Source organism: Schistocerca americana, chromosome 5 (genome assembly GCF_021461395.2).
Source record: "Schistocerca americana isolate TAMUIC-IGC-003095 chromosome 5, iqSchAmer2.1, whole genome shotgun sequence".
Taxonomy (NCBI): Eukaryota; Metazoa; Arthropoda; class Insecta; order Orthoptera; family Acrididae; genus Schistocerca; species Schistocerca americana.
The window spans coordinates 646,545,130-646,571,119 of record NC_060123.1 but is presented as its reverse complement, the minus strand read 5'-3'; the positions used below and the strand labels follow the sequence as shown (position 1 = coordinate 646,571,119).

Here is a 25,990-nt window from a genome sequence, read left to right as displayed (position 1 = left end):
ATTGTTCGCGCTGCTAACCTTGCTGTCCCGCGCTCATCTGGACAATTTCGTCGTCGGCAAGTCCCGTGGTGGAGTACGGCCATTGCCATTGCCATCCGTGATCGCCGTCGAGCTTTGCAACACTTTAAGAGGCACCCAACTGTAGCCAGCCTTTCTACCTTTAAGCGCCTTCGCGCTAAAGCCCGTTATTTAATCAAACAGAGCAAGCGGATATGTTGGGAACGATTCGTTTCTTCCCTTGGTTCCACTGTCCCTCTGTCACGGGTATGGGCTACACTTCGCTCTCTCCAAGGTTGCCATCGGCAGTCCACCCTCCCAGGCCTTCACCTCCCAGATGGCATTTGTACGGACCCATTAGTTCTTGCAGAACATCTTGCGACCCATTTTGCAGTGGCATCAGCGTCGGCCTCCTATCCAGCTGCTTTCCTTCATCAAAAACAGCAGGCTGAAGCTGTCACCTTATGTTTCACCACTTGTGAGTCAGAATCTTACAACGAACCTTTCACTGAATGGGAATTTCTTTCTGCTCTATCTGCTTCTCATGATACGGCTCCTGGCCCAGATTCCATTCATAACCAGCTGCTTCAACATCTCAGTGCTCCACAACGGCACCATCTTCTTCGGGTGTTTAACCGTATCTGGCTCCAGGGTGACTTCCCTTCTCAGTGGAGGGATAGCATTGTGGTTCCTGTCCTTAAGCCTGGTCAGAACCCCCTATCTGTTGACAGCTATCGGCCAATTAGTTTGACCAATGTTGGTTGTAAGTTACTTGAACGGCTGGTAGCCCGTCGGCTCACTTGGGTCCTCGAATCTCGGGATCTATTGTCCCCTTACCAGTGTGGCTTTCGAGAGGGACGATCTCCAATCGATCATTTGCTTCGCTTGGAATCCGCAGTTCGGCAGGCTTTTTCCCAGCGCCGCCATTTGGTTGCAGTGTTTTTTGACCTTCGCAAGGCCTATGACACGGCCTGGCGCCATCACATCTTACTAACCCTTCATCAGTGGGGTCTTCGGGGCCCACTCCCGATTTTTATCCGCCAGTTCCTGATCCATCGGTCATTCAGAGTTCGAGTTGGTACTGCTTTTAGTTCTCCACGGACCCAGGAGACGGGCATCCCACAGGGTTCTGTCTTGAGTGTCCTTCTTTTCCTCATTGCTATCGATGGACTTGTGGCCTCTGTCGGTCCCTTGGTCGCCCCTGCCCTGTATGTGGATGATTTCTGCATTTGGGTTAGTTCTTCCTCGATGCCATCTGCAGAACGGCAGCTCCAGGTGGCTATACGGCGTGCCTCTGCATGGACCCTCTCCCACGGGTTTCAATTCTCTCCTTTAAAATCGCGGGTGGTCCACTTCTGTCGCCGTACTACGGTCCACCCTGATCCAGAGCTCTATCTCGCTGCACAAAGATTGCCTGTGGTTCCACAGTTTCGTTTCCTAGGTCTTCTTTTCGACAACAAGCTCACTTGGCTGCCCCATATCAGACTCCTGAAGGTAGGATGTTTCCGTAAACTCAATGTCCTTCGCTTCCTTGCCCACTCCTCCTGGGGTGCGGACCATTCCCTCCTCCTCCGTCTTTATCGTGCTCTAGTTCTGTCACGTTTGGACTATGGTTGTCAAGTTTATGGTTCAGCTGCTCCTTCCACGCTGCACGTGCTGGATCCGGTCCACCATCGTGGTATCCGTTTGGCCACCGGTGCCTTCGCTACTAGCCCTGTTGATAGTCTCCTGGTTGAAGCTGGGATCCCCCCCCTTTCTGTTCGGCGGTCCCAGCTTCTGGTGTCTTATGCCCTTACTATCCGTTCTTCTCCCGCTCATCCTTCCTATTCTATCCTATTCCCAGACCATGGGCGTCGCCCGCCTGACTCCCGCCCTCGGGCGGGTTTACCGGTTGGGCTGCGCCTTGCGTCTCTTACCCGTGATTTTCGGCTTCCTTCTTTGTCCTGTCTTCCTCGCTCCCTCCCCTCCACCCCTCCTTGGTTAGTTCCTCGGCCTCGAATTCGGATGGATCTCCGCCGCGGTCCGAAAGATTCCATCCCCCCGGTGGTGTTCCGTTCCTTTTTCCGCCAAATTTTATGGGAGTTTCGGGATGCTGTTGTTTTTTACACTGATGGTTCTAAATCTGCTGATCATGTTGGGTATGCCTTCACGTCCTTTGTTGGAACGGAAAATCATTTACTGCCACCCTCATGTGGGGTGTTTACTGCGGAATTGATGGCAATTTCCCGGGCCCTTACCTTTATTAAACAATCCCAACACAACCGCGTTTTTGTTATGTACGGACTCGATGAGTGGCCTTCTTGCTATTGACCGGTGTTTTTCGCGCCATCCCTTGGTCTCTGCCATCCATGACCATCTCGCTGATCTTCACCGTGCTGCTTGTTCCATTGACTTCCTATGGGTCCCGGGCCATGTGGGTATCCCGGGTAATGAGCTCGCTGATCGTTTGGCTGGGGGAGCAGTTACTTACCCCCCGTTTTCTGTAACCCCTCCTGCAGCGGATTTACGGCTTCACATCAAATCCCACTTTGCACAGTCATGGGCCAATTCTTGGGAGGCTACTCCACTGTCTAATAAACTTCGTGCCATTAAGGTGAATACAGGCCCATGGCGTTCTTCCTTTAGCCTCTCCCGCAAGGACTCGACCACACTGTGTCGTCTCCGCATTGGCCATACCAGGCTGACCCATGGTTTCCTTTTGCGTGATGAGCCACCCCCGCTATGTGGTTGTGGAGCCTTCCAGTTAGTGGACCACATTTTGGTTGAATGCCCCCTTCTTTTGGCTCTGCGTGCTACGTACAGACTCCCCCACACTTTACCTTTGATGTTGGCTGACGATTCCCGGATGGTCTCTCTGGTTCTAGGTTTCCTCCGGGAGAGTGGTTTTTATTCTCAGTTTTAAAGTTTTTAATCTCCCTCTGGTGTTGGGGCAGGGCGGTGAGTGTTTGGGTGTCTCCCACTGTAGGCAGTGTTCAGAGATTCCCGATTCACCTCCCTGACCGGAATCCTCTTTTCTTTCCCTTTTACTCTGTTTTCACCCCTTCTTTTTAAGGCTTGGTTAGTTTTTCTATTCCCATACGTACTTTCTGCATTATAGCAGTTGTACCTTTTAAGTCACAGGTGGTCTTGCCTATGCTGTTTCAGCATAGTGTTGGGTTCGTTCTCTTGCCAACTTCCCTCATTTGTTTTTACTAATGACAACGTGACTGCCCTTTTACGTTTCCCCTTTATCCGTTTTATTTTTCTGACTATACTGAGATGTCCCGTTAGCAGAATGGAGTCTATTTGAAACAAGGGACTGATGACCTTGCTGTTTGGTCCCTTTAACCTCAAACAACCAACCAACCAACTTTGACTCTGCAGATAGTTTGTTACTCAAGAAAAATGAATACTTATTCTTGAATATAAGATTTATAATACCCATCTTAAGGGCAGGAGGTTAGAAGCAGTTGTGAAGAGAATTGTTATCGTCAGTTAGCACTAATATGCAAATGTAAGGAATGTTATCCACATATCCGCGATTCGGGAGTCAATGTCGCATCAACCCTTCATACACTTCCACTTAAAGTACGACATTCGGTCATAATCACTGTCTTGCTATACAAGTGGCTAAGCCTGAGTCTCTATTTTCCTTCTTCACTCTACCGCCCGTTCGCCAAAGTGCTCTTAGCTCTTCCTTTTTTATAGTGGTAACACTGATTGCGTCTGCTGAATATTAGACCAGCTACCATTCCGGACATCGGCTTGTTTTGTAAACAAGTAGACGACACCAAGTGACCGCACTGAGCCGTAGCAGATGTCACAGGAGGCATGAAGATAAAACACTGCAAGTAGTTATTTATGCAAACTGCGGACATACCGTCTGGTTATAATTGAACTGCAACTGTTCACTTTAGTCATCGTATGCCAGCGAAAATTAGTAGATAAGCGTTAATGCGTAACAGATTTACGTTGGGAAACCAATTAGCTCAAATTGTGGCCACCAGGTGCAACTCTGGCGGTGTACACTGTTAACGATATGTCATTTGACAATCCATAAAGTGTGTGAACAGTTTGGCAATCGAGAAGAGAGACGAAAGCGCTATTAATGAATTTGTTGTGCGAGAATGGCAGCAATTACAGTGCTGCACAGCGGGTATCGCCGACTAAAGATCTGAAGCGAGTTTCGATGTCATTTAACAGTTTTAAAGATGACGGCGACAATGATGACGACGACAACGAAATTCGTAACACGGGTGAGCTTGATGTGGCACCTGGAAGAGAAAGCGTCCCACCCCGGCGGAAGTTAGCAACCAGGTTGCTGTTGCCGTAACTAACCATGTAGCACGTGTCCCGGGCACAATTTCGCAGCCCATTTTACGCTGATATCCGTACAAGATCCACAGGGCGCAGTAACTGAAATGTCATGACCCGCAGCAGCGTTCTGAATTTACTCTTCGGTTTCTGGCACTGATCGAAGTTGATGACATGTGGCTGTGAAATATTATATGCAGTTCCGAGGCACATTTTAGCTCGTGGTCGTGCGATAGCGTTCTCGCTTCCCACGCCCGGGTTCCCGGGTTCGATTCCCGGCGGGTCAGGTATTTTCTCTGCCTCGTGATGACTGGGTGTTGTGTGATGTCCTTAGGTTAGTTAGGTTTAAGTAGTTCTAAGTTCTAGGGGACTGATAACCATAGATGTTAAGTCCCATAGTGCTCAGAGCCATTCCATTCCACATTCCGAGGCACATTTTACCCTACAGGGTGCAGTGAATACACAGAACTCCGAATTTGGGGTGTTGTTAATCCGCGTGTGCATCAAAAGCCATTGAACTCGTACGTGACTGTGTGGCATGGATTCATAAGCACCCTTATTCTCGGCCTGTCCTCCTTCGAAGAGAACACACCCAGAGTGTCTGTCTGATGTACCATGGTGTCTGCACGTTCTCGTGACCTCTTTGTACAGCATGTGATTCCTGCTTTGGGAGAGCACAACTGTGTGAAAACTATTGTTTTCATGCAAGGTGGGACAACACCTCTTGTCCCTCCCCCAGAGAAAGATCTGATTAATGGGACCTTCGATGAACGTATTATCTCTTATCTCCAGAGGTTTTGCAGACGAATGGCCTGCAAGGTTGATCCGAATCCATGCGACTTTTAGCTCTGAGGCCATCCAAAAGAGCGCGTTTACCGGGTACCGTTCGGTCTACACTTGACCTGAAGGCAAATATACAAGGACATGTTGGACAGATTCCATTGGAACTGCTGCGTGCAAATGTTGATCAGGTCGTTTTACGGATGCAGCATCTCGTCGTCTCCGGTGCGCGTACTGAACAGTGTATGCAGCAGTTAATTAACGAATAAAATCAGCACTGTGACTTTCTCACTTCTCTGACCTTTCCTTCCCCTTCCTTTGAGATGTGCACCACCACTAACTACTCCTCAGTTTCTTTCCGCGGGCGGCCTGTCTCGTATATGTTTCCAGCGTGAAGACGTCTGTACACTCTTTATACCTCGTCGAAAATTTCTGTCTGTCCTCCGTACCTCGCATACATGATACATATTTTACGAGTGTAAGTTCACTATTCCCGACTTCATATCTTAAACTATATCTTACCATATATGATGAAATTAAATAGGACGTTGTCGACATTCTGACAATCAAATGAATTCAGTGCAAGTTTGTGCCGGACAGTGACTCAGCACGCTTCCTGTCCAACTCGAATTCCCAATTTATCGCACACTGCTTACGTAGTGCCGTCTGTCCTCCATACTCATTGCGCGCAGCCTCACACTCATAACCGTTAGAGTTCGGGAGACAGAATGCAACTGCACGGAAACGATCTTTATGGCCGTCAAGGAGTACATACACTGAAGCGCGGAAGAACCTGGTATAGGCATGCCTCTTCAAATACAGAGATACGTAAACAGGCAGAAGACGGCGATGGGATCTGCATATAAGACCAAAAGTGTTTCGCGCAGGAAATAGATCGGTTACAGCTTCTTCAATGGCAGGTTACCAGATTTGAGTGAGTTCAAACGTTCTGTTACGGTCGGTGCAGGAGCGATGGGACATAGAACATCCGAGGTAGAGATGAAGTGGGGACTTTCCTGTACGACAATTTCACGAGTGTACCGCGAATATCAGGAATACGGTGAAACATCAAATCTCAGACATTGCTGCTGCCGAAAAAGATCATGCAAGAACGGGACCAGCGACGACTGAACAGAATCGTTCAAGACAGAAGTGCGACCCTTGCGCAAATTGATTTAGATTTCAATGCTGGGCCATCAACAAGTGCCAGCGTGCAAATCATTCAACGAAACATCATCGATATGGGCTTTTGGAGCCGGAAGCCTACTCATGTACCCTCGGTGACTGCACGACACGAAGATTCACGCCTCGCCTGGGCCCGTCAACACAGACATTCGAATGTTGATGACTGGAAACATATAGCCTGGTGGGACGAGTCTCGTTTCAAATTGTATAGAGCGGATGGACGCGTACGTGTATGGAGACAACCTCATGAATCCATGGACTCTGCATGTCTGCAGGTGACTGTTCAAGCTGGTGTGAGGCGTGTGCAGCTGGAGTGATATGGGACCCCTGATACGTCTAGATACGACTCTGACAGTTGACACGTACGTAAGCATCCTGCCTGATCACCTGCATCGATTCATGTCCATTATGCATTCCAACGGACTTGGGCTATTTCAGCAGGACAATGCGACTCCCCACACGTCCAGAATCGCTACAGAGTGCCTCCAGGAACAGTCTTCTGAGTTTAAACATTTCCGCTGGCCACCAAGCTCCCCAGACGTCAACATTATTGAGCATTCCTAAGATGCCTGTTCAGTAGAGATCTCCACCCAATCGCACTATTACGGATTTATGGACAGCCCTACAGGATTCATGGTATCAATTCCCTGCCTCAATTCTTTAGAAATTAGTCGAGTCCATGCCACGTCGTGCTGCGGCATTTCTGCGTGCTCACGGGGGCCCTGCATGGTATTACGCGGGTGTGCCAGTTTGTCTCTTCAGCGTATTTACCTGTTCTTTTGGACATGCTTGAAACAATCAGATATATTTATAAATGTGTAGTGTGTGTTTAGTTTCTCTATCGGAATGCCAACTTTTGGTTGAATGGTTTAAATATATTCGCCAGTTTCGCTGAGATTTTTCTAAAATATGGCTCGGTAACGAATTTTTTATCCTTTGCTATATTTCTGTTTCCCAACTGTGGACAAGGCGATTCACCATACTTAAGCTATGGCCGGCCGGTGTGGCCGTGCGGTTCTAGGCGCTTCAGTCTGGAACCGCGTGACCGCTACGGTCGCAGGTTCGAATCCTGCCTCGAGCATGGATGTGTGTGATATCCTTAGCTTAGTTAGGTTTAAGTAGTTCTAAGTTCTAGGGGACTGATGACCACAGATGTTAAGTCCCATAGTGCTCAGAGCCATTTGAATCATTTGAACTTAAGCTATTTCCACTGTGTATTGCTTCTTTAAGAGCCAACTGCCAAACGATAGATGCTTGACTCTCTATGCTCGTAGCTGTAGATAACATCACTCACATTTGGGTGTTCTACAATAACTCACAATAACGAGACAAGTTCCGAGTTGTGGCGAAACTGATAATTTTTGCTGTTGTGTTGTGATGTCTTCGCTGCAAGTTTGTACTGGTGTTACAGGCTGGAACGACAAACCCGACGGTCCAGCTGAAAGTGGCCGTGGTCGACGGTGGGACGACCAGGGCAAGAATGCGCAGTGGCAAGGGAAACCGCACAAGTGCGCAAGCGCGGGTTCGGGCGGGCACCATCATGGTACTACCCGCTCCCACCGACGTCGTATCAGAGTGAGTCACGCTTCTTCCTCGCCATGATTCCTCTTCCATTTACAGGGTATCCAACAAAGGACTTCCTGACTTTTAAAATTAAATTAACCATACCGCAGCCCAAACAGTAACTGTATGAGAGAGCAGAGGGTCTGCGCCTAACAAATAGCATTTTCGGAACCCAAGAATCGCCAGTTTTGTTTATTCAGAAATCTTTTCGGTTGAAAGTGTGCTCCATCTGTGAACCAGAAACAAACCAAATCGAATGATTCATTACAAAGAATTGTGAGAATCTGGCTCGCCAAGTCAGATCTTAGGGGCGGTTCACACTAAGACGATACACGACGCGACTGGACACGTTGCAATAAAGGTCGCGCGATGCGACGCACTGGCGTCTCGCCGTACGACAAGCAACGAGAGGACACGAATCACGTTTCTGTTTTAGTTGCAATCATAAGCTCTTTTGAAGAGGACTTTAGTGTAGTTTACCATTATTTAAACCTTACAAACTGGAAACGGAGAGGAAGTACTAGGTGTACCTGTACGATGCTGCAAATGTCGTAGTTCGGCTCTGATTTCTCGTTAGCTCTCTCAGCACTAACACAAATTCTACGAAGTCAACAGGATGAGTCCAGTTTCCATTTTTTCGATCAACTAGTGTCGGCTATGATGAAGTCTTCTCGGGTTTCAAGCAGAGTTAAGGCGCCGTTCTGTGACAACGTTTCGACAAGTTTCCTGCTCGTGATCTTCATATAACAACTTCAGCTGGAGACGAAGGGCAGGAAACTTGTCGAAACGTTGCCGCAGAACGACTCGGCTGACAACCCGAGAGTGCTCCGTCATCTCCAGCCGAGAAAGCCTGTATTGTCATTTAGTACTAGCTACTCTTAAAATTCAAGTGAGAAACTTCTGATTCGATACTTCTCCTGATGAGAAACTTCTCGTTTCAATAAGGTAAGTTGGTGGAAGTGTCTGAATGATGATGAAAAATCTGCCACGGAAAATTTATTTTTACTTAGGCTATCTAGTATGGTACTTTCGTCTGTGTGGTACATCTGCAGACGAAGAAAACTAGGGTAGCATTCCTACAACTGTTGAATTTCGCAAATAGTGTACGATTCAGCCTGAGCGATGTTCAGGAAAACGTTGCCGGATTTGAAGTGACATTAGTCATGATCAGTGGGGTAGCAGTGGGTATGAAGTCTGCGTAGGGCTAGAAAAGTGTCAAAGATGGTGATAGAGGTCCCGGCGAGTGCTGCTCGCCTTCGTCCAGGTTGTTACTCGGGAGTAATAGCAATTACACTTCCAAATGTTTTACGTCTGTTATAGTTTGCTGAAATCGGGGAACAATAACAGCAGATAATATTTATAAATAATATTTATAACTGTACTTTCAAGTATTGAACTTTATTCCCGAACTTAAACTTAGCTATAATAGGTACCGATGAACAACCTACAGCGGAATATGAAAATTGGTGCCGGACTTCGACTCGAATATAGACTTCCCGCTTATCGCGAAACTCAAAACTGTGCATTGTTGCCATAATACGGCATTCCAGAAACGCATGCTGTTCGATAACGTACATCATTTCAACCTCTTCCTTCAAAACGCTGACCTCCTTTCACGTTTCGGTGGTTGAAGTGATCGTCCATTCGGGGTATTCTCGATTGACATTACGTTTTGCGATTACAGTGCCATCTGTTGGCACATTTTGTAACTACTACTGCCGAACTTCTGCATTAAATCCTTTAACTTTCACAATAAACGCAGCATTCGTTACGTTCTTCTGTCGATCTTTGTTTTCATGTTATTTACTGTTAAAATCATTGTTGGTCACCCTACATAAGTGAAAATCTCACTCCTAGCTGGACAGTGGCCGCAAAGCCTTTCCAAGGTTCGCTATATCAGTTTGAACTGTTGCGGCGGCTCGTGGCAAGGCCTCATTGCTCTGCTACCAACTCCGTTCCCCCTCCGCATCTATCACCGGTCTCTGTACTGAGGAACACAATGGTACCAGCATGTGGCACACTCTTGACATGAAACCCCAGATAAAGATTTAGTCAGTTCCACGAGACATCACGCTAACACCTTTCAACACGGCCTGTTGTTGTGTGGTCTTCAGTCCTGAGACTGGTTTGATGCAGCTCTCCATGCTACTCTATCCTGTGCAAGCTTCTTCATCTCCCAGTACCTACTGCAACCTACATCCTTCTGAATGTGCTTAGTGTATTGATCTCTTGGTCTCCCTCTACGATTTTTACCCTCCACGCTGCCCTCCAATGCTAAATTTGTGATCCCTTGATGCCTCAAAACATGTCCTACCAACCGATCCCTTCTTCTAGTCAAGTTGTGCCACAAACGTCTCTTCTCCCCAATCCTTTTCAATACCTCCTCATTAGTTACGTGATCTACCCACCTTATCTTCAGCATTCTTCTGTAGCACCACATTTCGAAAGCTTCTATTCCCTTCTTGTCAAAACTAGTTATCGTCCATGTTTCACTTCCATACATGGCTACACTTCATACAAATACTTTCAGAAACGACTTCCTGACACTTAAATCTATACTCGATGTTAACAAATTTCTCTTCTTCGCAAACGATTTCCTTGCCATTGCCAGTCTACATTTTATATCCTCTCTACTTCGACCATCATCAGTTATTTTACTCCCTAAATAGCAAAACTCCTTTACTACTTTAAGTGTCTCATTTCCTAATCTAATCCCCTCAGCATCACCCGATTTAATTTGACTACATTCCATTATCCTCGTTTTGCTTTTGTTGATGTTCATCTTACATCCTCCTTTCAAGACATTGTCCATTCCGTTCAACTGCTCTTCCAAGTCCTTTGCTGTCTCTGACAGAATTACAATGTCATCGGCGAACCTCAGAGTTTTTACTTCTTCTCCATGAATTTTAATACCTACTCAGAATTTCCGAATATAGCATTCATAATGGCCTCAATACATGTCCACAAGCTTCTCCGCTAAGATCAGCTGACTCCTCTCACTGGTGATTGGATCAGATTGATCTACCAACAAGGGAATGTTGATTCCCCCCTTTCACTCGGGCTTTCAGATGGCCAGATCCATTTTCTATGGGAGTAAGTTCATCTGACGTAGCGGTCGAGGTGCGACTGGGTGACAGTGTTCATCAAACCAGAAACGTAGGTAGGCAGCCTGGATTCTGACATCTTGGAAAACAGCGGTGTCTACAGCAGACTCATCTCAAAGCTGTCGATTAAAGATAAACATGTGGTCACCGAGTAGGTTGAAATACTTGTTCATGTTCACGATAATCTGAAAGCGTGGGCTCAAATCATGGTACGAGAACCACCTCTGATACATCAGAGAAACTTCACTGGCGTGAACCACACCCTCTGTACACTATGAGTGAACCACTTCATTGGGACGTTTGTATGCTCCACACCCTTCATTATTTGAAGAGACAAAATCATGACGCGTTAGGTCAGACTACTCGCCTCCAGTCGGCTTCTTTGCAGTTTCACTGATGATTGTCGTACTCAAGACGTGCAACAGTGTGCCGCTCTCAGCAAGGGCCTATTACAACCTTGCAATGATCATTGCAAGTAGTTTGCATTGTGTCACTTTCATGAGCAAGTACGATTTACAACACTGAATAATTAAGTACCCGAGCGGTTCTAGGCGCGCCAGTCTGGAACCGCGTGACCGCTAGGGCCGCAGGTTCGAATCCTGCCTCGGGCATGGATGTGTGTGTTGTCCTTAGGTTAGTTAGGTTTAAGTAGTTCTAAGTTCTAAGGGACTGATGGCCTGAGATGTTAAGTCCCATAGTGCTCAGAGCCTTTTGAACCATTTTAATTAAGTACGATTAATTGGACCGTCATTGTTTGGTAGACGTTTGATGTACCTATTAACGTTACTCTACAGTTGTCTAGTCTCAGTTCGCTGTCGTACCTGAATATATGTTCTACAGTCACAGAGAGATACTGTACTGTTTTACCGCAGCTAACTTAATATTTTATCGCATAGATTACTTAGTTCTTAATGGAATGCTCATACGTACACGTGAATTTCAAGTAATAGTACTCGAAAGCAATTACTGTTAAATATTCGGTTACGCAAACACGGTAAAGCTAAACATCTTTTAACAATATTGTTTCTAGCCTACTGAAGTTTATTTCACAGTGTGCTTTTGAAGTTTATTGCACCGAGCGAGTGATACGTCGCAGGCTTGTACCAATGTATTGTAGAAAAATCTATTCACACTAATGCTATTCAAAATTAATATGGGAATTGGTGTTAAGAATAAAACCTTGCACTCACCGCCGCGCGGTCTAAGGCGCTACAGTCATGGACTGTGTGGCTGGTCCCGGCGGAGGCTTGAGTCCTCCCTCTGGCATGGGTGTGTGTGTTTGTCCTTAGGATAATTTAGGTTAAGTAGTGTGTAAGCTTAGGGACTGATGGCCTTAGCAAAATATCATTCATCTTTCACATCTACCATCTTTTTAAAAATAAAAGTATTCCAAGAAAAATCTTTCGTTCTACAGTTTAGTCAGATGCTAAAGTCGGTTGTAATGTGAGTGGGAGGACAGCAAATGCCAACGAGGGAGGTAGCGGCACAAGCTAATATCTGATTGCACTCAGGGGTAATGGTGTAAGAAAGGTCGGGAACTACTGACCTAGGTTGTTACCTGGTTATCGAAACAGTAATTAAGCTCACCAGAGAAAAAAAATTGTGACTCCTAAGGAAATCATAACAAGCATCATTTCACAACGTGTAATCTGAACCGTAGACTTGATAAACGTTTCGGTTCGATGAGTCAACACGGTTGTGCAGGTGCGTCGCACCAAATTGCGGGGACACTGAGCTGTTGTTTTACCTGCTGTTCCAACGTGTCTCGCAGATTTGTTATGGCGTTAAAGTCAAGTGATTCTGAAGGTCAGCCGAGATGTAACAGGGCGGCGGACTGTTCAGAACACCATCACATGTTCTTTTAGCTCGATGAACTCTTCTGTTATTACCTTGAAAAAAACAGGGGTGTCAATAGTACACTCATCATGCAGATGTTGGTTGAACTGCAGCGCCTGATCATTAGGGATGTTCATTTAAACGTAATGGTTCATGTTAGTGGTCCTATGCGGCTGGCCCCGGCGGAGGTTCGAGTCCTCCCTCGGGCATAGGTGTGTGTGTGTTTGTCCTTAGGGTAATTTAGGTTAAAAAGTGTGTACGCTTAGGGACTGATGACCCTAACAGTTAAGTCCCATAAGATTTAACACACATTTGAACATTTTGTTAGTGGTCACCTCTCTTAGTAGACCCAATTCATGACAGGATAAACGCCCCCAAAACATCACAGACCCATCTCTGGCTTGAATCTGATCTTCCATACGTTCAGCATGAAATGGTTCATTTGGCCATACGGTGCATTGTGACTTCATTTGAATATAGGCCCAAACGCGATTCTGTCAGCCAATCAGCTGCTGTCTATGTTCGATGATTGCTTCCACAGTGCCGTCCCGCAGCTTTATGTGCCCTTGTGAAGAAAGGCCTCCTGCGAGGTGGCTGACTCCAATAAAGATCATTGCGTGCGATTTCAGCCGCAATGTTCTCTCACTAACAGGTGGGGATGGACCTTCATTCATTCCTGCACTAATTTCTATTGGATTTGGACGCGATTTTGTTTCACAAGCCGTAAAACGCGCTTCCGGTAGCTCTGCCAGGATCTTTCTCCGACCACAGTTCTGACGTAGCGTGGCCACGTGCGTTACGCCACTGCTTGGAGACGCGTCGAATAGTCTTCCACAAAACACCAAAAACTCAGTCAACTTCACACAGTGTGTGCCCTCGGACATGGCCAAACACGACTGCCTCTTTCGCCACTCTGTTACGTCCTTACATTTACCCATGTTTACGAATCATACTCGTAAATGTCTCACTGCTCGCTGCTGCGTTGATCTCACGTAGAGCCAATTGCTCGTGCGGTTGAGCACGTGACTCGATCGCTCTGCCATCTGCAAAGGCTTCACGATTCATCTACGCGTGCGCACTGGGGCGACTAACTTTTTCTTCGATGAGCTTCTTTTGTAAGCTGCTTAAATAAACGTCTAATGACGAGACAGCTCATACACGAAACCAGCAGAATCTCTTTACCAAACAAAAAAAACAATTTAAATACGGTTTTAAATCGCTAAAGAAAATAAAGTGTAATAACTTGGAGAAAAAAGGAACATGCAAATAATTGTTACGGAAGTGGCTACATGGTGAAATAGGTGAGATATCTACTACAGTCAAAATACGTTACTTCACACAAAGGAGGCAAATTTTCCTCTGCAGGAGATTCGAATTGCTAAACTCATAAACTTCAAAAATAAAGATTATAGTATTTCACTGTTTAAAATAATTTTGAATTCTAAACCTGAAATTAAAATAATTTGCAACGCTGAAATACTAACAGAAAATCATGGAAAAGTAGAGAAAATATAGTTTTAATTGGTCATTATTAGTGTGTTCAAATATTTTTTCTGTTGTTGTAATAACACTTTCATCCTAATCACATATGTTTTACATGTCCCTGATTGTTATATGAACAGACTTACTGAGAAATTATTGTAATGCAGACACTTTTGCACGAAAAAGAAAACTGGCACAGTTTTGAAATACATTAGTTTTGTTAATTGGCAGACTACAAATTCATCAAGGATACTCCTTCCATTACAATAGAAGCGACGTCGTTCCTAGTCGAGATAAGTTACTGAGGTTTATGACAATATCGAGGAGACAGGATTCGACATGAATAGCGTTATTCTTCAATTTTCTCAGTAAAATTTACTGGATATGCATTACAAAAGTTCTAAGTTAACCTGATGTGAATAGTCTTACAGTCAGTCGATGCTGTTGCGACAACGTTGTCAGCATCTGCGACAATGGTCCATTAGTTCAACCCATTACGAAAACATCGTTGATACTTAACGAGTACCACTGGTTAAAAATATTGCTGGATAATGTTTTAATTGTAGAAAACATCCCTTTTGTTCTAATGCTAGTCAGATAAATCTATTATAATACTAAAATATTATGATTTATCATTTTGTCGGTGGAGTTCGGTTTCAGCTCTTACAGATTTGGGCTGTAATTGTTTTGTCTTTGCACTCGTATTTCGCCAAACTGACATCGTGACCTCCACAAACTACATTTCATATCATTTCTTGTCCTTGCAGGGACCTCATCCTTTACGCTGTCACCTGGGCGAGCCCTGACACACTTCTGGCTTCGTGGGCAAACCGTGTGGGCAACGTGGTGCAGTTCGTGAGCTACAACACAAGCTCTGGCGGCATAGATAGGGTACGTACTCTCTCTCTCAGCCAGAGGTGTATTTCGTTCAGAAAGTGAAGCGTCCACTTCTTACACTTAAACAAAAGTGCTAATATGGGGACCTGGACCCAGGAAATGACGATTTCGTGTTCGGGTTTTTCGTGTACGAACGAAGTAAAAACTTTCCGCTTTAAAATAACGAATTTACTATTTAGCTTATTTCTATGTATTTCTAAATTATTTTCTAAAAATTTCTGAGACACGTTCGTCACAGCATGTACACTGAAACAATCTGTCACTGAAACTTTTACGTTATTCCACAGATAATATATCTGTCGAACCTGTTTTCATATTTGGATAACATTTTGCAACAGTCAACCATTAAGTTACCTACGATAATTTACAATAATAACGTAATTCTTTGTCGTTTGCTTTGTAAATTACATTCTTGGTCCAATGCAAACACAACGCTCTATAGCGATTTTATTTTTCTTAAACAAAACCGACACAGCTGTCACGTAATGCTTTATTAGCACAACCTGTTTCGCAACACTAAGGTTGCATTACGTAATCAAATCTTTAACTGTGAAACATAGAAATTGTTGGACGCCCCCATCAGTCTTCATATTGTACCAAAACTTCCTTAAAAGAGTGGTTGTCGAAATAAGAGGTAGACGCCCATGTTAAATACCTGAGCAAAACTTTCGATACCGTTCCTTTTAAGGACTTTCACAGCAGCGTGACAGTGACAGGGGCGTCCAGTAGTCTCTACGTTTCGCCGTAAATGATTTGATTACGTACCTGATCATGCAACTCACGGAACCGGTTGTACTAATAAAGTGTTATTCAACAGACTTTGCGGTACATGCAAGGAAGGTACATACATAACCGAATAATAATAGATTCACAAGCTACGACGTGGTTGAGAATAGAAGAGTGATCCAGAAAATGTAGAATAAATTTATTTCCTTCTGTTATCACAAACTTGTTAGATCCTCAGACTACCGGTTTCGGTTTTCAATGATTATCTTCTGATCTGTAGCAAAATAAGGGAAAGCACTTTTACAACCAGTAGATCGTCTACAGCTTAAAACAGTAAAATAGGCCGTAATAAAAAGTATTACTGACATGTGAACACAATGCACATTAAATATGACCAGTCACACCTGCTTTAAAAATGTATTCTAATATATTGTACCCATATTGCCATCGATGCTCCATTATATTACGACATGTTTTTAAAACAGGCACGCCTCGTCATATCTAAAATGCATTTCGGTAATACTTCTTATTGTGGCCTATTTTATTGTTTTAAGCCGTAGACAATTTACCAGTTATAAAAGAGTTTTTCCCATGTCTGTCTGCAGATCTGAAGATTTCATTGCTGACCCAAATAGGTAGTCTGCGGACATAAAAAGATCTGTAGACGATATTACGTGCTAATGCGGACAGTGGTGGTACAGTGAGACAGACGAACGACGGCGGACCGCGCAGCTCGTGGTACGGTCAGGGACAGCAGTGCTGCTGGTTCCAAGTGATAACTCCGGTAAACGCACGGATGGACTTGAAGAAAGCGTGTATCCTGCAAATTACGCCTCTCTCTCTCGCTAAAATGTATAAGGGTCAGTCAAATCAAAACCAGACAGAGAGACAAAAAGTAAGTAAAGTTAAGTGTTAATACACTCCTGGAAATTGAAATAAGAACACCGTGAATTCATTGTCCCAGGAAGGGGAAACTTTATTGACACATTCCTGGGGTCAGATACATCACATGATCACACTGACAGAACCACAGGCACATAGACACAGGCAACAGAGCAGGCACAATGTCGGCACTAGTACAGTATATATCCACCTTTCGCAGCAATGCAGGCTGCCATTCTCCCATGGAGACGATCGTAGAGATGCTGGATGTAGTCCTGTGGAACGCCTTGCCATGCCATTTCCACCTGGCGCCTCAGATGGACCAGCGTACGTGCTGGACGTGCAGACCGCGTGAGACGACGCTTCATCCAGTCCCAAACATGCTCAATGGGGGACAGATCCGGAGATCTTGCTGGCCAGGGTAGTTGACTTACACCTTCTAGAGCACGTTGGGTGGCACGGGATACATGCGGACGTGCATTGTCCTGTTGGAACAGCAAGTTCCCTTGCCGGTCTAGGAATGGTAGAACGATGGGTTCGATGACGGTTTGGATGTACCGTGCACTATTCAGTGTCCCCTCGACGATCACCAGTGGTGTACGGCCAGTGTAGGAGATCGCTCCCCACACCATGATGCCGGGTGTTGGCTCTGTGTGCCTCGGTCGTATGCAGTCCAGATTGTGGCGCTCACCTGCACGGCGCCAAACACGCATACGACCATCATTGGCACCAAGGCAGAAGCGACTCTCATCGCTGAAGACGACACGTCTCCATTCGTCCCTCCATTCACGCCTGTCGCGGCACCACTGGAGGCGGGCTGCACGATGTTGGGGCGTGAGCGGAAGACGGCCTAACGGTGTGCGGGACCGTAGCCCAGCTTCATGGAGACGGTTGCGAATGGTCCTCGCCGATACCCCAGGAGCAACAGTGTCCCTAATTTGCTGGGAAGTGGCGGTGCGGTCCCCTACGGCACTGCGTAGGATCCTACGGTCTTGGCGTGCATCCGTGCGTCGCTGCGGTCCGGTCCCAGGTCGACGGGCACGTGCACCTTCCGCCGACCACTGGCGACAACATCGATGTACTGTGGAGACCTCACGCCCCACGTGTTGAGCAATTCGGCGGTACGTCCACCCGGCCTCCCGCATGCCCACTATACGCCCTCGCTCAAAGTCCGTCAACTGCACATACGGTTCACGTCCACGCTGTCGCGGCATGCTACCAGTGTTAAAGACTGCGATGGAGCTCCGTATGCCACGGCAAACTGGCTGACACTGACGGCGGCGGTGCACAAATGCTGCGCAGCTAGCGCCATTCGACGGCCAACACCGCGGTTCCTGGTGTGTCCGCTGTGCCGTGCGTGTGATCATTGCTTGTACAGCCCTCTCGCAGTGTCCGGAGCAAGTATGGTGGGTCTGACACACTGGTGTCAATGTGTTGTTTTTTCCATTTCCAGGATTGTACATTTATCCCGATGCAGCACAAGATGGCCAGTGCCTTCGTGGAAGGATTTCTGCGGTTGCCTACGAAATCATGACTGCGCCCAGGCTTGCGCCTCTTCGTCCGAAGCAAATAGACGGCCACAATACCTTTTTTCACACTCCCTACAATATGGAAATCCCATGAGGAGAGATTGGGACTGTATGGAAACTGTGTAATGGTTTGCCAGCGGAAATTCCGCAGCGAAACAACGTTGGCAACGTGAGGGTGGGCATTATTCTGTAACAGTATGATGGCGTCCGTCAACATTCCGAGCGTTTCAACAAAATGGCGCACTTCAGTTTTTGCAAAGTGTCTAGATACTGCTGTGCGTTAATTGTAGCGCCGTGTTCCAGAAAGTCATTGAGAAATGTGCCCTCGCATTCAAAGAAAAAAAATATTTCCCCCAGAGTTGGCGTACCTATTTTTTGGAGCCCTGAAGAAAGACATTAGTGGCCACCTATATGCTTCGGCCAAAAGCTACCACGTCTCGATACCATCATAGTTCCAAAGGCAACCGCAGACATTTTTCATTAAGGCGCTGACACTCTTGCCTCGTAGTCGACTAAATGTGTTAAGATTTATGATGATTACTTCTGAAATACACACATCAAAAAGAGTTTTGCATCACCCCGGTTCCCAGATCTCTTGAAGATAAACGTTCACTGTGGATAATGCATCACAAACATAGTCCCTTTGACTATTCAGAGATGTCACTAAACCCGCCCAAAGATGTAAACAACCATGCATGAGCAGCGCCTATTAGACTGAGGGCGTCCGACAGCCGATCAGTTCCAGTCATTCCACCAGGAAGGAGGTACACGTCTCGTGTTGTCTCTAGTTCAACCATGCCAAGACGGCCAATACCGCGGTTCGATGTCCGAATTGTTACTTTGTGCCAGGAAGGGCTCTCAATAAGCCAAGTGTCCAGTAGTCTCGGAGTGAACCAAAGCGATCTTGTTCGGACATGGAGCAGATACAGAGAGACAGGAACTGTCGATGACATGCCTCGCTCAGGCCTCCCAAGGGCTACTACTGCTGTGGATGACCGCTACCTACGGATTATGGCTAGGAGGAATCCTGATAGCAACGCCACCATGTTGAATAATGCTTTTCGTCCATCACATGACGTTGTGTTAGGACTCAAACCGTGCGCAATAGGCTGCATGATGCCCAACGACGTCCATGGCGAGGTCCATCTTTGCAACCACGACACCATGCAGGGGGGTACAGATGAGCCCAGCAACATGCCGAATGGACCGCTCAGGATTGGCATCACGTTCTCTTCACCGATGAGTGTCGCATACACCTTCAACCAGACAATCGTCGGAAACGTGTTTGGAGGCAACCCAGTGAGGCTGAATGCCTTACTGTCCAGCGAGTGCAGCAAGATGGAGGTTCCGTGCTGTTTTGGGGTGGCATTGTGTGGGGCCGACGTACGCCGCTGGAGGTCACAGAAAGCGCCGTAACGGCTGTACGATACGTGAATGCCATCCTCCGACCGATAGTGCAACCATATCGGCAGCATATGGGTGAGGCATTCATCTTCATGGACGACAGTTCGCGCCCCCATGACTTCCTTGATGATGACGACACCGCCCAACTAGAGTGGCCAGCATGTTCTCCAGACATGAACCTTATCGAACATGCCTGGGATAGACTGAAAACGGCTGTTGATGGACGACGTGACCCACCAACCACTATGAGGGATCTACGCCGAATCGCCGTTGAGCAGTGGGTCAATCTGGACCAACATTGCCCTGATGAACATGTGGATAGTACGTCACATTGAATACAGGCATGCATCAATGCCAGAAGACGTGCTACTGGGTATTAGAGGTACCGGTGTGTACAGCAATCTGAACCACCACCTCTGAAGGTCCCGCTGTATGGTGGTACAACATGCAATGTGTGGTTTTCATGTGGAATAAAAAGGGCGGCAATGATGTATATGTTGATCTCTATTCCAATTTTCTGTGCAGGTTCCGGAATTCTCGGAACCGAGGTGATGCAAAAGTTTTTTTTGATGTGTGTAATAAACAGTTTACCTCGTTTTCATCTGACTGTCCCTTATATAATTTGTTGCTTACCACCATGGGCAATTTCAACTTGCAACAAAAGGAAAAAAAATTCAGCAAATAACTCGCTACCGCCACGTTTAATGCTCGAAGTGGCTTCGACGTCAACAGCTCAGCGTACAGAACGTTACTGAACGCTTATTGTTTGTGGAAGACTGTGTGACGCAGGTGCGCGGAAAAAACCTAAACTAGAACCGCTGTCATTTCTGAAACCAGCTATAACAGTGCTGAGGTTGTGTGTGAGGAGACATGGACTCAAAGATGCAGTGCAAGGAAGCCTTACGGACCTGAAAACCCGTTAGTTCACACTGTTTTGGTTCTGTGAACTACCATAGAGACATGCCTTGAATAGCTCCATGTCGGGCGGATCTCTGAAATGTGGCCTTGTAATGTCGACGACAGCTTATGGTAGACTGTTGTTATGTAAATAAAAATGCTATGCCTGTCTGTGTTTTGTGTTTGCATCAACTGCCTGGGTTCATTTGGAACATAATCCCTGTGAAGGTTGCAGATTTATAGACAGATTATATTATAGTGTTAAAATTCTATAGAGCTACCAGCCGCGTGAAGTAGCCTAAAATTCACGAGCTATCGGCCGAGTACTCCTCGGCCTTTGTCAAGTGGTGAGTGTCTCATGGTTGCTGCTGCCATCTTCATATAGCCGTGCTACCATCTATGATATCACTGGCGTTTGTTCCGGCGTCATATAAGGTAATGTTTCCATTGCGCTCCCACCGCACACGCTTGAACCTCCCGATGGCCGGGTCCTAAGCTGTGCCTCGCTACAGGACACCGTCTCTGTTGAGGGTTTTCTCATAAATTTTTTATTTCGAATTCATCTTTTACTATACTATACCAGTTAGTCCATGTAATAACATACCTCTCTTCGAATGCAATACGATGTCCGTTGCCTAGAGCATGTTCTGCTACCGCTGATTTTCCAGAGAACCGTAGGCGGAAGCGCTTCTCGTGTTCTACACAGCGCTGTCCAATAGCACCCGCAGTATGTCCAACATATGACTCTCGTCACCCACACCTATGTGATTTTATGTACTTCTTGTGTTCTGCGGTCTACATCGCCTTTCAGAGACCTCCTGAGCTGTCTAATTTTTGTTGGAGCCCAGAAGAACGAAACGTTTTTACGCCTCTTCAGGAGGCGGCTAATCTATCGTCTCCCTGAGCCACAGAAAGGAAAAATCGCAAGCTTCTTCATGTGTTCCTCGATGTCCTCCTATTTACGTGTTTTCGGGAAGATTACTTGCGGTTGTTCTAGCCGTTTTCCTTCAATAGTTTCCTTAAATGGCACAGTTCATTCGCCAGGTTTCCAGCGCCTGAGGCGGCTCGACGCACCAAGGTCCTGTGGTAACTGTCAGTGTGCAGATACCTGTCCTTGTGAGCGGGTTGCGGGCAAGAACTCTGGCTGAAACACCCATCTGCTTCGCGGCGGACGAGGACGTCGAGGAACGGTAATGCACCATCTGTCTCTATCTCCATCTTGAACTTGATGTTGTCATGGATGTTGTTGATGTGGCCCAAGAACACTCCAGACTTTTCAAGCCCCCGGACCAGAGAATGAACGCCTCGTCTACATAACGGTAAAAGCAACTAGGACAGTTTTATGTTGGACAGACTATGCGTACTATAGAACAGCGCTCTGTAGAACAAGATACATGCATTCGCCTTCGGTACCATGAGAAATCAGCTGTAGCAGAGTATGCTCTAGGAAACGGACATCATACTACAGCGAAGAGGCATCTCCTACTACACGGACTAAAGTCTTTCGAATGGCTTAATAAAAGAAGTGATAAAAATAAAAATTTGTGACAACACCCTCAATAAAGACGGCGGCGTGCAACTAAGCTTGGCTTGGGACCTATACGTCGGAAGGCCGAAGCGGGCGCGGCGGACGCACAAAGAAAACACTACCTTGTATGGCGCTGGAACGAGCACCAACGTCGTCACAGAAGGTAGTGCGGCTATATAGGCATGGTAGCAGCAACTAAGACAGTTACCCAGTTGACAATGGCCAGGAGCGCTCGGCCGGAGCCTCGTAGATTTTAAACCACTTGAGTACATATCGCCAAGAAATCTTGCGTTAGTTGATCGTACACTGAAGCGCCAAAGAAACTGGTGCAGGCAAGCGTGTTGAAGTACAGGGATATGTAAACAAGCAGAATACGGCGCCGCGGTCGGCAACGTCTATATAAGAAAACAGTATGTGGCGCAGTTGTTAGATCGGTTACTGCTGCTACAATCGCAGGCTATCAAGATCTACGTGAGTTTGAACGTGGTGTTATAGTCGGCGCACGAGCGATGTGACACGGCATGTCCTAGTGTGCCGTGAATGTCAGGAATCAGGTGAAACATCAAATCTCCGACATCGCTGCGGCCGGAAAAAGATCCTGCAAGAAAGGGAACAACGGCGACTAAAGAGAATCGTTCAAAGTGACGGAAGTGTAACGATTCCGCAAATTGCTACAGATTTCAATTCTGGGCCATCAACAAGTGTTAGCGTGCGAACCATTCAACGAAACATCTATATGGGCTTCCGGAGTTGTAGTCCCACAAGTGTGCCCTTGATGACTGCACGACACAAGGCTTTATACGTCGCGTGGGCCCGTCAACATCGACACTGGACTGTTGATGACTGCAAACATGTTGCCTGGTGGGATGAGTCTCGTTTCAAATCGTATCTAGCGGATGGACGTGCGCGGGTATGGAGACAACCTCATCAATCCCTGGACCCTCCATGTCAGCAGTGAACTGTTCAAACTGGTGGAGGCTCTGTAATTATGTGATATGGGACCCCTGATAAGTCTATATACGACCCTGACAGGTGACACTTTCGTAAGCATCTTGCCTGATCACCTGCATCCATTCATGTCCATTGTGCATTCCGACGGACTTGGACAATTCCAGCAGAACAATGCGACACCCCACACGTAGAATTTCGACTGAATGGCTCCAGGGACACTCTTCTGAGTTTAAACACTTCCGCTGGCCACTAAACTCTCCATACATGAACACTATTGAGCATATCTAGAATGCCTTGCAACGTGCTGTGCAGAAGAGATCTCCATCCCCTCGTAGTGTCACGGATTTATTGACAGCCCTGGAGGATTCATGGTGTCAGTTTCCTCCAGCACTACTTCAGACAGTATTAGAGTCCATGCTACGTCGTATTACGGCACTTCGGCGTGCTCGCGGGGGTCTACACTATATAAGGCAGGTATAACAGATTCTTTGGTTCTTCAATGTGTTACACTCTACAGTTTGGAGTATGTGATGCTATTACTACTTATTACGAAGGGAATATTATTGTCACGTGTATGGAAAGTGCACGAGTGTCATGTGATTCGTATAGGACAGAAAGAGGAACGGTGAGAATAAGCAAAACAGTTTGTGGATGCAAGATAGATTACAGACTAAATCTGCCAATAGGATCATATATCAAGAGTTGGCAAGGGATTCGTACGTTCCTTCCTAAAGTCTGTGGCGTTCAAACTTGAAATACCAGTTCCCAGAAATGTTCCTTTTTTGCTACGATACGAAGATTTCATGTCAACTTTGGGAGGCAAAAACTTCAAACTTTTAGTGTTTGTACGGTATATCATCAGACATTTTATTATAGTCTTCTGATAAAACATTAGAAAATGAGAGATCACTGCCAGTAACAGCTGTTGAAAAACCTGTTTGTTTTAATCTTGTAAGCTATGAATATTTGAACAATAATTAAATTTCAACTGAAATTCCTTTCATAACCAACATGTTATTCCCCACCCCCCCTATTTTCAAAAGACAAATAAATAATAGACAGTTCGGTTAAATTTGCCATGCCAGACGTACGAGGGTCCAGGTCCCCTTAATACACGTAACTGTAGTTCCATGGTGACAATGTTGAGGTCTTAAGACATGTTGAAGGTGCACATGGTGTTTTGGAACCAGGGCCTCAAGGAGACACGCCCAGACGGCTGGATCGAGGTGACGCCGGCTCACTTCAGAGCGGGCAATGAGAGCTCGTTCGTGACGATAGCCTGGGAGGAACAGGCAGACGACGAGGAAGAGGCCAGCTTCCCACAGGTGGTGGCAGTCACTAACGGCACCAAGAAGCCCCTTACCTCGGGCCGCATCACCGTCACCAAGATCTACGGCTGGGATCCCAAAGGATACGTGTAAGTTGCAGCCAGCAGCAGCGTTGGCTAACGTAGTTCGAATTTGTTGAATGTAGCTCTTCAAAGCAATGATGGTGGTTATGACTGGAACGACCGGTTCTCCGATAAACAGGGTTTTTCAACGCCAGTTTAACCTGTGTGTTGAAACCGCTCAGAATAACCGGTTTCTGAAATAATCGATTTTTCAGTGTTTTATTGCTATTATTTCCTCCAGAAAACGTAGAAATCTAACAAATATTGATAAATTTTCACTACTTTAGTTCCAAGATTCATAGGATCAAAATATTAGATTAAATAGCCAAATAAAAGGAATCTTTGTAGGTTTTTCTAGAAGTGACAACTGTTTGAATACTGCAAAAAAATCACCAGTTTTCTCCTGTTCATATAATTTTTTGAAAGTGTACTCAAAAACAATGTTGTTATCGAGGATCATACCAGTATTTATGCATTACGAATAGTCAGTGCTAAAGGGTGAAACTTGACGTTCCAGCGTTCTACTTCTTTTGGATTAATTTATCTGGAATCAACGGCTACAAACAGACATATTACGTAGACACAGGCAGCTGACAATCTACTTTCTAGGATTATAGTAAGCAATGAATGAATCAATCGTTAAATTTAAAAGTTTTTCTTATATTGTATTGCAAGTTTGCTGTGGCTCCTCCCGTTCTTAATCTTTTAAGGCCAATGGGCCATTGTACTTCATTGATATCACACTTCATAAAATCCTTCCAGACTAGGGATGACGCCACTAACGTGCGACGACGACAGCGAGAAATTACGATCGACCAGACTGGATGTACACACGTACCATCTAACTGGCCACACCACATTGTAACATGTACATTTCTGCGCAGCAGTGCTGTACCATTTCTTATGCCATGTATGTAATGCTCATTTTTGTCGGCATTGTTATAAAGCTAGAACTAACTGCGTTTCACTTTTTTTTTTACAATAACGCAATATTTCAAAACAATGGAAATTTTACGAATAAAAATTACTTTCTTACAAAAACGTTTATTTAAAAAGCAAAAATTTTTGCATTGCTGCTATGGCTAATAGATATTTCGGCTTTTACCCCGTTAGTAGAAAAAATAAATGCTATAACCGAAACCAAACAATAGTAAAAAATAATGGTTATTAGGAACTAAAATACCGGTATCGGTTTTAACCGTTGGGTTCTTCCCATCCCTATTTCACAGTGTCAGTAGTATGGTGCCAATACTACGCAAAAAGAGTTTATCAAAAAGTCTGAGGTAAGAATGTGTAAGAAATTACATGGTTCTCTCGCGGACGGGGCATTGCGAGAGGGGAAGTGTAGTTCTACAGCTGAAGCCATCACGCAAACGCCACTCTTGCGTAACTTGTAAGTTACAGCTAGGAAGTCTAAAAACGATCATATTACCATGTTACGCCAGTACGACTATTTATCCGACAAGTCAATCACTTTATTATTAAAATTACTGTAGATTTCAGGTTTACACTCAAATTACAACAGAAAGAGTCATTTATTTTCACG

The 25,990-nt window shown here is 45.7% G+C and overlaps 1 protein-coding gene across 1 annotated transcript in view; it reads left to right on the top strand.

Annotated features, from left to right (window-relative positions):
• Positions 1 to 25,990, top strand: part of LOC124615663 (venom dipeptidyl peptidase 4-like) — a 352,342-nt gene that overhangs the window by 194,548 nt on the left and 131,804 nt on the right. The window contains exons 8-10 of the mRNA XM_047143691.1: positions 7,667 to 7,830; positions 15,008 to 15,131; positions 24,245 to 24,471. Of these exons, the coding sequence (XP_046999647.1) occupies positions 7,667 to 7,830; positions 15,008 to 15,131; positions 24,245 to 24,471 (515 nt within the window). The remainder of the gene's footprint in view (positions 1 to 7,666; positions 7,831 to 15,007; positions 15,132 to 24,244; positions 24,472 to 25,990) is intronic.